At 36.1% G+C, this 11,487-nt stretch overlaps 1 protein-coding gene and 1 long non-coding RNA gene across 2 annotated transcripts; both read left to right on the top strand.

Moving 5' to 3' along the window:
• Positions 1–984: 984 nt before the first annotated feature.
• Positions 985–5,741, top strand: LOC311085919 (uncharacterized protein; the record flags this gene model as incomplete). The annotated part of the gene is made up of 6 exons (XM_084118537.1): positions 985–1,047; positions 1,137–1,341; positions 1,687–1,965; positions 2,062–2,178; positions 2,276–2,337; positions 5,458–5,741. The coding sequence occupies 6 exons, from the start codon at positions 985–987 to the stop codon at positions 5,503–5,505; spliced, it is 774 nt and encodes a 257-aa protein (XP_083974663.1). The 3' UTR covers positions 5,506–5,741.
• Positions 5,742–8,305: 2,564 nt separating this feature from the next.
• Positions 8,306–10,849, top strand: LOC311085232. The gene is made up of 2 exons (XR_014606752.1): positions 8,306–8,458; positions 9,823–10,849. It is a non-coding gene; the product is annotated as an uncharacterized lncRNA (long non-coding RNA).
• The last annotated feature ends 638 nt before the right edge of the window (positions 10,850–11,487 follow it).

Raw genomic sequence — 11,487 nt, 5'->3', positions numbered from 1 at the left:
CACCAGATTGCAGAAGAACAACCACTGCAGGTTTCAGTTTGAAGCTGAGCTGCTCATGGCACACTTTATATGACTGGCAACCATGTGAGATGGTGGATGGTCTATATGATTATAAAACCATTGTAAAATCCATAAGATTTATTGTACCATGAAACTTATGTTGAATAATCTATAATATTTACGCAATTTTACACATTTCTACTTTTATGTCAGAAACTACCTTTCAGAAACTATCAGTGTTGAATTATATGAATGTTTTCCAATTGATAAAGATTGTTTTCCAATAATAAAAAAAACAGCATAATGTCTTAACAAATGTCAGAAGAAAAGTTATATGATTTATATATAGGTTCTTAACACATTCAGTGTGTGTGTGTGTGTGTGTGTGTGTGTGTGTATGTGTGAAATACGAAAGTCAGACCGTGAGAGTATTCACATACCAGATGATGGTTATCAGTAGATAGTCTTTTTAGGTCAGCCGTTTCACTGAACAATTGAAGACAATGTTTCACATGCTTGTTTTGTTCTGTTTGTGCTTCTGCCGTCTGATTAGTAAGTAACAAATATATTTTTATGGCCTAATTTCTGTCCGTTTCTCAGTAATAATGCTGCTGTTACAGTTTATAATAGTTTAGAGTATTTTCATTTGCTGTTCTTGTTACATAAATTAAATCAAACACATTATTGTGAGATATACTTTTAAATTCAGGTTTCTGTGAGTGTGTTATAATGAGCTGAATATAAAAATATGAAACTATTGAAAGTGTCAAGCAGAATTAAACTTGTAGTTTTACTGTAATTCAATTTTCATCTACCTTCAAATTGCTCTACTAGCAGATAGCTTTAAAACACATTAAAGATAAAAAAATATTTTTGACACTGTCTGTATGTCACCTTTAAATCTCTTTTGGGTCTCTGACCCTGTCCTTTAGTTCACTTTTACAAGTTACTGACAACAGCTGATTTGATGCTTAGTAAAGCAACATGACCATTAATCTGTGGAACATCTGTTCATGTTCTCCAGGTGTGTTTGGTGATTCAGTGTCAGTGATGGAAGGAGATTCTGTTACTTTAAACACTGATGTTAAAATATGTGAAGACGATGATATACTGTGGACATTTGGAGTTAAAAACAGCTGATAGCTGAAATCAGTAGACCTGCTGGAATCTCCTCCACATATGATGATGTTCCTGATGGGAGATTCAGAGACAGACTGAAGCTGGATGCTCAAACTGGATCTCTGACCATCACAAACATCACAACTTTACATACTGGGCTCTATGAAGTAAAGATTAGTGGAGCAAAACTGTCATCAAAAACATTTAGTGTTTCTGTATATGGTGAGTAGAGATTTTTATTAAAACGTTCAAGTATTATTAAAGGAATATTTGGGGTTTAGTACAAGTTAAGCTTAATCGACAATCTGTTTAGTGTTTTGTGTTGTGAATATTTTAATGTGTACAGATTGACTCATTTTGCTTCCATTTTAAAAGTCTGTCTATAACCCAGATTTTTGCTTTTCTGCTCGACAAGTGGAAATATTTTTGAAGTCATCAACATCATGCACCACAAATGCTGTTGACTGAGCTTAACTCATACTGAACTCTGAATGTTCCTTTAACTATATACATATTGAAATGTTTAATCATTTAATATATTTCTGTTTATTCTCTCATGTTTTCCAGCTCCTCCCGTCACGCCTAACATTACCAGAGATTGCTCTTCATCATCATCAAATTGTACATTGCTATGTTCAGTGTTGAATGTGAGTGATGTGACTCTCTCCTGGTACAAAGGAACCAGTGTATTGTCCAGCATCAGTGTGTGTGATCTCAACATCAGTCTCTCTCTACCTCTGGAGGTGGAATATCAGGATAAAAACACCTACAGCTGTGTGCTGAACAATCCCGACAGCAACCAGACCACAGATCTCAACATCACTCAACTCTGTCACACATGTGAAGGTACGTCAGCACTGCTGATATTAGTGTTAATTTACAGAGTTGCTCTCTGATTTTGTTATAGATCAGACACATTCAATTCCATTTTGTCCATAACAGATCAAGGCCTACCTTTATTGTACATAGTGTTGATCTCTTCTGCTGCTGCTGCTGGATCTCTGATCATTGTTGTTATAGTCGCGATGTGCTGCATCTGTAAGAAATGTAGAAAAACAGGTAAGGAGAGCAAGCAATTCATCTGTACAAATATTTATGTTTTTTTAAGACACACATTTAAAAAAAAAAAACATATCTGTGATTATTGTTAATGCAGTTCAGACCCAGGAGGAAGGCAGAACTGATTCAGCATCGAGTAAACCAACAACACCAAAAATGGTAATACCATTTATGACATTGTTGCAAGAAGTTTCTTTCAGTTAGTCTTATCAAAGCTTTGTGTGCACCATCAGACGGTCAGTGAACAGACGAGGGTGGCTGTGAACTGTTTTTCACTTTTAAAGGGCTATTTTAATTTTGCAGACCTTAGTGCAAGTCAACGTTTATTAGCACATAGAAAATGTTTTTAAAATGTATCAAAAGCAATGATTTATCAACCAGGTTCCCTAAGAAGGGGAATGAGACATTGCTTCTTGGTTTTGACGCGATTGGAAATGCCCTCGAAATGACCGGTGACTAAATGTGTAAACACACGCAAATCTAAAAGTGAACAGTTGGATCAACTTAAAAAAATTACTTCAATTGGTAACACCTACAGAAATTAAGTTTTCTCAACTTAAATTCTCAAGTTTTTCACGATAAAACGTGATCATTTAAGTTGAGAAAACTTAATTTCTTTAGGTGTTACCAATTGAAGTAATTTTTTTAAGTTGATCCAACTATTCACTTTTTACAGTGTGGCAATCCATGACGTCACACATTAAGCACTCATGCACATAAAAGGATGCCCAAGTTACATGTTATGAGCTCTTTTCTTTGAATGAGATGTGCAGGCATGTCCCAAAGTATGGCAACAAGATGCAACTAAGACGTTCTCTTTCAGAGTGGAACTTCTTCGCTGCGTCTTGGTGTTGATGCTATGGGGAACACAATACCCACTACGTCATGCTGAGGAAATGCCTGCTCAGTGGGTTGCATAAGATTAAATTACTTTTCAAAATTATTCAGTCAAAAGCAAAGTGTCCCAAGCAGAACAAATTCTGGCCAGAGAGGCTCATCGGGAGCAGCCAACCAAAGGGTGCCTGCAAACTTCTCTGACTTCTCTGACAAGTTAGTGAGAAGAGCAGGCTACAACCTCCATAAATGGCACCACCCAAAGTGGAAAAATTGGAGGGAGACAAACAAGAATATGGGACATCATTTTTTACTTTCACATGTCCTGAAACTTTCAATCACCAGGGTCAATACCCATTGGGAATCAGAGATGAGCTTAAACCCAACTTGAAACCCCAATAAGTGGTTGGGGAGGGTGGAATAAGAATGGGATCCTATGTCCATTCTTATTTATTCACCTCTGACTATGTTACACAGTGGTTGCACCAGAGATGAAACAGGATCTTAGTGCAGCAGCTTTATTCAAAAACAAACTTAAATTTCACAAAATAATCTCCAGAACAAGAACAGAACAACCAACTCAACACAACATAGAGCTGACCTAATTACCAAACTATCCAAACACAGACAAGAACAGGAATCAAAACAAATGACATCATGACAGAACACCCCCATCCTGGAAGGGTGTCCTCATGGTGAAAAAGACTTCACAGGAGCGAGGCCTAGTGGGACAAGGAGCCTCCAGGGTGGCTCAGGGAGTTTAGGGAGTCAGGACTGCGCTGACAGTGGCCAAGGAGGATCAGCCTTCGTGGCCTTGCCATGGGAGCCAGGCTTGGCCACTGTAGCTGGAGACGTATAGCCAGTAAAAAAAAATTATTGGAAGGTTTCTGGGCTAGGGAGGACTCTGGAACGGCTCAAGCGGGCACTGGGCAAAGCTCTGGTCAGGGGCAGGAGCCATCACTGGACTCTGAGGGCTGAGGGCTCAGGTGTCACTTCCCGCACGGTAAAGGTTGAGAGACGTAGAAGAAGGGCGTAATCCAAGAATGTGCTCAGGGATGCTCGAGGACCATTACGGACTAGAAGGGATTGAAGTAAATGGTTTAGTTCATGGCAGAAAAAGTCAATCAAAACATAGTCCGGGAGGTTGGTGGAAATTGAAATGTCCAAAAAATCTCTGATGTGGTCCTTGAGTGAGCGTGTTCCCTGGCGCAGTCTGAACAATTTTGCTGCTGCTAAATCCATTTTGTTGTCAGTTCTTTTGTTACACAGTGGTTGCAGCAGACATGAAACAGGATCTAAGTGCAGCAGCTTTATTCAAAATTAAACTCAAACTTCACAAAATAATCTCCAGAACAAGAACAAGAACAGAACAACCAACTAGAACTGACCTAATTACCAGATTAAACAAACACAGACAAGAACAGGAATCAAAACAAACTGACATCATGACAGACTATAGTAAAGAGATGCATTAACCCTTCAATCTGAATAATTGGAGAGGACTGTAAATGGTAGTGTGGGACAAAAGCATTTGTCCAATGCAACCCCATTCACCAAGCTTCATGTCGATTATAGCAACCACCCACAGGGGGGCACACTATACTACTGTTTGCATACTATATGTATCAGGTGACAGCAGATAACAGAGCTTGAGCTTCTAATATTACCACATACTACAACAAACAGCTCCTGAAAACAAAAAAAAAAGCTGATGATGTGTAACTTAGGTGCCCTTTTATGTGGTCCTGTTATTACCAGTAAAGTTGTGAAGTTGCACTGCAACACGTCTTTAGTTTACGGACAGTCCATTTCTATTTTAGATGTGCTGCTGTCCACCTACAATACAGTTTTTTATTTACACACAATGAATGAATTGTTATGGCTATTTTCATTATGCATGTAAAAATCCAGTCTGTGATCTATCTCTGGCCTCCCAGTTTAAATACTATTTGTATGAAATATATGTAAACACTTCCAATTGCAAATTAGTTTGTTATTCTAAAATAATCCATACAACGCAAGTTTTATATTGTTATATTGTCTTTGGAAAAAAAGTAGGACATTAGTCCTATACTAGCAAGTTGAAATAGAAAACAGTGATAACTCATGTTAGCTGTGCTGAAGTGTGTCCTCGAGCCGCAGCTGCTCTGCGGTTTATCATTATTCTGAGCTGAAATGCAGCTTTAGCAGCCATTGGTTGCTTTGTAGACATGCTACAACAATCGTTGCTGTTGCTTTTGTGTGAAGACAATCATTATCAGCTCAGATGACCGTATGGCTATCATGAAAATCTTTCAGAGCTTTAATGTCTTCCTCTTGCTGCTCCATGTTAGCATCTATTCTGTAGTATAGCAGTTTAATATCTATATTACTGAAGTACATTATTTCATAGAAATAGTTATGTTGCATCTGCAGGTTCCTGATTGTGTCTTTGTTTTCTTTCAGAAATCAAAGATGGAGGCTGTGTATGAAAATGTCCCCAAAAAATGCTGATCAAATACTGTATCTGTGGAATTGATGTTAGAGTTCATACAGGACAATACCTCTCATTTTTGGTCTGAGTTAATTCTCTGACAGGATACGTCTGTTTTTACTTTTTGTATCACATCTTTTGGTGTTATTGTGATGTATGAAATGACGTTTTAATTTAATTGTATTTACCAATAGCATAGCATACATAAATGTCTTTAGTTTATCATATAGAAATTCACCTGCTGTTCATTATTAAAAATGTATCACACCCTTTAATGTACTCCGTTGTGTCATTTACTGTTCTTGTTTTATTATTTTTGCAAAATGTTATTGAATAATTGGCCTGCTTAAAACCTTTGACCAATGTGTTGGATTTTTCCCTGAACCCAACTACGTCCTATAATATTTATACTATAGCAAATGTCCTCTAAATGCTTTAATCACGGCCGGGAGATCTCAGACAATTTCCATTGAGAATCTCACCAGAAAACACGTAAACAACATTTTTTATAGAATAGAGACAACAAATAAAATCATCGTGACTAACATGTCACCTTCTACCAATATGATTGGTTCAATTGGGAAAGCAAGCCCCCACCCTATTCCCCTCTGCTACTGGCATAAGCAAAATTATCTTGAATCATCAAAAATAAGTGGAAAGTTTTAAGAGTTCAGTTGATTGCTCAATATATCATGACATACTACAGACAGTATATTTTTGATATTGTCATGGTCAGCACTTGTTCTTAGAACAGACCTGTTCTTAGAAAGAACAGAATGTTTAGTACATTATGTTTCAGAGTGTTAGAATGTTAGGCCTGAAAAAGGAAGTAGATGTTAGAATCATGGTTAGTTTAAAAGATAGTTCACTATCTTATCTATTAAAAATCTAACACACCAAATTCCTATGAAATATAACATTCTGAACCAGGCATACTTTCAATACATACAGTTCAGAGAAGTAATTAGATAATCTGCTGGTTCAAGGAACTTAATAATAATAATATTTTTTTTTTTCAAGCCCTTTCACTTTTAAAACCAAATAAATTACTGTCACAAATATTTGAATTATTAATATCCACTAGATTTAAGATCAGAAAAACAAAATAAAAGTTTACATTACATAAAAAAAAAAAAAAAAAAAAGATTGCTGACTTTTATTGAGCGGAGCAGGGAGACCCTGGATGGGCTGCCACAATAGAGACCCTGGTAAGGCCTCTGCCAGTGGGACATCATCTTGGATGAGACCGTGTGAATATTTCCACTGACCAACAGGTTTACAGGGCTGACTCAGTCGATGGCTGCCATGTCGCCAAGATGTTTTCAGAAAGAGGGAAGAATAAAATAAATTTAAAAATATGGTAACACTTTACTTGAAGGGGTGTGCATAAGACTGACATGACACCTTCATAATCATGACATGACATATGTCATGAATATGAAGGTTTTATGCATGTTTATGTCATTAAGTGTCATTCGCTCAATTATGACATTTTTAATGCAAATATGACATTGTTTGAGATGTCTTTGTCATGACAACTTGACATAAAACCAAAACATCATAACCTGTCAGTGTCATAACAACTTGACAATACCAAGACAACATAAATATGTCATAAACATGACATAGCAGATTAATGATCAATCTTAAGAAACCACTTAGCTTTATGGGTTAACAACATTACATTAAACTGTTATGTGGTTGGTTTTGACATTGGCTGTCATGGGGCCATTATAACTGTGTCATGGATATTTTTCTTGACCTCAAAAAAATGTCATTTTAATGACAAATTCAATCCATAAAGCTAAGTAGTTTCTTAAGTTTGATAATTAATCTGCTATGTCATGTTATGACATATTTATGACAGGTTATGTTGTCTTAGTAATGTCAAGTTGTCATGACAAAGACACTGACAGGTTATGATGTATTGGTTTATGTCAAGTTGCCATAACAAAGACATCTCAAACAATGTCATATTTGCATTAAAAATGTCATAATTGAGCGAATGACACTTAATGACAGTTGTCATAAACATGCAAAACCTCCTTCGTATTCATGACATATGTCATGTTATGATTATGAAGGTATCATGTCAGTCTTATGCACACCCCTTCAAGTAAAGTGTTACCAAAAATATTTTAAATGCAAAATATATTAAAAATTGAGCGCAGCGTTACTTCAGACAGGCCACGTAGGCCGCGATCAGCTGTCAAATCACTCCAATCATCACCATTCTCCTATCAGATATCCAGGAGGTTTTCCCTCACACCCAAAAAGGTGCAACTTTGACAAGCTATACCATAAATCTGGGTGATTTTTTGAGCTGAAACTTCACAGACACATTCTGAGGACATCAGAGATGTATAATACGTACATTATGTGAAAATGGCATAATAGGTCACCTTTAAACATACCCGGGTATCACATAACCTGCTTTCTAGAATACCCCCCCTGACTTTGAAGTGTGTACGTGTGTGTTTTGCACAATGGCTGATTGGCACATTTTTAAAGAATTGCTCAGTTTGGCTCATTTAATCCTTGAGGGACTGTTTTTGACGAAATAAAAATGTTTTGAAAATGTAAACAGTTGGATTTAATGATTAACAGTGAAACTTCCTTACCTTACCTTTTCGAAATAATCCGTTAGAGACAGATTGAGATCTGAGGAGCGTGCACTGATATTTTCAGTTCCACTCGTTTGCGTGTTGTTTCAAGGCCACGCCCACAACAGGGGGAATATAATGAATATTCATGATTACTCCACCCACTAGAACAGTTTTCACAGGAATACAACACTGGCCACGTCATCGTGCTACAGTGCATAGGGAGCCTTCTAAATTATTACTTTCACTTTAACAGGTGAAATGGAGTCGCCTTCACTACCACGGAGCACATTTCCAAAAATTGTTAAAATGAAGCATGTCGCCTCGATTTTGCTCTTATTGTCGTTCTACCTACGTGTGTGTGATTTTAGTAAGTCTTTAATGTTACTATCAACGATAAAAACAAACGTGACGTAGTTTTTCTTAGTAGGCTAACTTATCGGTTAGCGGTGAGCGGGGCTAGTTGTAAAACTTCACACACAGCTAGCATGACGAAACTTCGGGTATTTACTAGTTGCCATAACACTATGTAGAGAATTTATATATATATATATATATATATATATATATATATATATATATATATATATATATATATATATATATTCTTCTGAAGATATCAATGGACATTTATTTAATCAAAGCACAAATAAATGTCTTAAGTTATTTTTTCATTTCTGTTTTTGTGTTTATTTAAAATTAGACAAATCTGATACTATTTTAATCTCCAATATGTTATTAAACAGTTGAGAGAGTTCTTTAACGTGGTCAGGTTAACCAACAGAAGACACTAGCAGGGTTTTAATCCCAGTTGAACAGGTGGGGCATGTTGTCACACTGCCAATGTGCCCTATTAGAACTATGTATTTGTATTCCATACTTGTATGTATTAATTATTTAAGAAACCATGATAAATAGGTGAATAAAGACTGAGAGTGAATGTTAACCAATTATTAATTATGATTATTATGTTTTGAACTATGCTGTGTTTTGCGGTGTGTTGGCGTTTTTTTTTTAAATGATTAAAAATGCCATTATTTTATATAAAAAAACTTAATTGTATTTTATTGTATCTTGTATATATTTATAAAAATAATAATAAGTGAATTTACACAAACCAAGAAAGTCAAAAAGTTTTTTTTCAAAAATATTTATATTCCAAAATATTTGCTTTACAGCAGACAGATTTTTTTTCTTCTAAAAGATATAAGGAAAGAAAGAAAATCAGTTAGTTTTAATTTAGGCTATTCAAATGATAATTTTTGGAGTCAAAAAAAAAAGAAAAAAAGACAGAAACGGACAATTATTCATTGATGAATTAACCGGAAAAAGTAAAAATACATGTGTGCTTTCACTTTTTAAAATGTTTGCATTTGCACTGTATTGTCTGAAAATGTAATTGTGAAGCGTTGCATGGGCCAAAAACGAACGTGGCAGTTTCAATCGCAGCCCAGATCAGTTTCAGAGGCGTGAATGTAAAACATTATGGCCAAAATCTTGAAAATGTGTCCCTGTAGATGTACAGCTATTTATGTGGGAGACTAAAATAGCAGGATTAAAAATAATGACGATATGTAAAAAAAAAAAAAAAAAAAAAAAAAAAACTATTTTATCTCCATGTCTTGGAAAATAGCACAATTTCCTTAGGTATTGATATGGGTAAACATTTTCACTGCACTTTCCTGTTGTATAATTTTATTTGGCTTATAATTAACTGTTCATTTCTTCTTCTAGGGTTTTACATTGTTGGATCAGAAGGCGTGTCAGTGTCAGTGATGGAGGGAGATTCAGTCACTCTACTCACTGGTGTTCAAACAAACCAACGAGACAGATGGACTTGGTATTTTCAGTCCAGTAGCATAGCTGACGTTCCTGAATATTTTATTAAGCTCAGTGAAGAGCCATGCTTCTATCCGTTGTCCAGACATCATCCAGAGATATTTACCCACTGTAAAATCACAAAGATGCTGGAGACTATCCCAGCATCTTGGACCCTTTTCAGGGAAAAAATAACCATAGATCTTAGTAAGCTCAGTGAAGAGCAATGTTTATATCTATGGTCCAGATGGATTACCCACTGTAAAAGCACAGGGATGCTGGAGCTTATCCCAGCATCTCTGACCATTAACGGGGAAAGAACCTATGGAAGATTCCCATTCCACATGGATGTTCAGTGTACTGAGAGATTCAGAGGCAGACTGGAGCTGGATCATCAGACCGGATCTCTGACCATCACAGATATCACAACTACAGACTCTGGAGTTTATTATCTAAAGGACAGCAGCAGCATGTCCAGTATAAAGCGCTTCAGTGTTTCTGTGTATGAGTCATTATGTTAAAAAGCAAGTCATGTACATTTAAACTGCAAACTGCATGTACTTAGTGCTATTTATATTCACAGTGACATTCAGAGGTGTTATTTCTCTTTAGCTGCATATTAATTTACACACAGTACAAAATAATTTCTTTAAAAACACATTCATTTGTTTCTAAGTGGATATGGTAGATTTAACTACAAATTTAGTTCACCATTATTTAACTGTTTTGTTTTTCCATTGGTGTGTTTTTGTTAATCTGCTAGTTTCTCTAATTTTCTGTTTTTATACACGTGTTATATCATATTTAACTCTTAATCCAAAGTGAAGAGGATTTGATGTAAGAAAAAAAGAAAAAAGATAAGACAAAATATGTTCATAAACACAACATGTTGTAGAGAAATGTTGCTTTTCAGACTGAAAGTGAATAAAGAGCATGAAAATCCCTTTCATATCCACAGTTATTTCATGTTATAGTTTTTTTTTTTTTTTAGCAAAAATATCCTCCAATCATCTGTTGGTCTGTGTTTCAGGTGTTTCTGCTGCTGAACAAGATAAAATGAAAAGAAAGTTAGTGAGGGAGGGAGAATCTGTCACTTTTTGCCTGGTGTAATAAACACAAATGATTTGATGAAATGGTATTTTAATGACACTTTCATCGCTGAAATCACTGGAGATCAGAGTAAGATCTGTACAGATGTTCAGTGTAAAGAGAGATTCAGAGACAGACTGAAGCTGGATCATCAGACTGGATCTCTGATCATCACAAACACCAGAAACACAGACTCTGGAGAACATAAACTACAGATCAGCAGCGGCAGCAGCGACATCATTAGACACTTCAGTGTTTCTGTCACTGGTGAGTCTCAGTTAGTGACAATACTTAGGAACATTTTTGGCCTTGGTACTGTGGTAGAAATTCCTGTGACTTAAGTAATGGTGTCTCATAGACCAGACACCCATGGTCCAAGTGTCTACCAGACACCTACGACTGGTACGACCAATCCAGATTATCCTCCGGTTTTCATTCCTGAGTTGGACGACGTCTTTCTCTATGAACACTTTCACTCGTGAATAAGGTCTC

The sequence above is a fragment of the Abramis brama genome, assembly GCF_963993115.1.
Source record: "Abramis brama genome assembly, chromosome: 6".
Taxonomy (NCBI): Eukaryota; Metazoa; Chordata; class Actinopteri; order Cypriniformes; family Leuciscidae; genus Abramis; species Abramis brama.
This window is presented reverse-complemented; position numbering and strand designations above follow the sequence as displayed.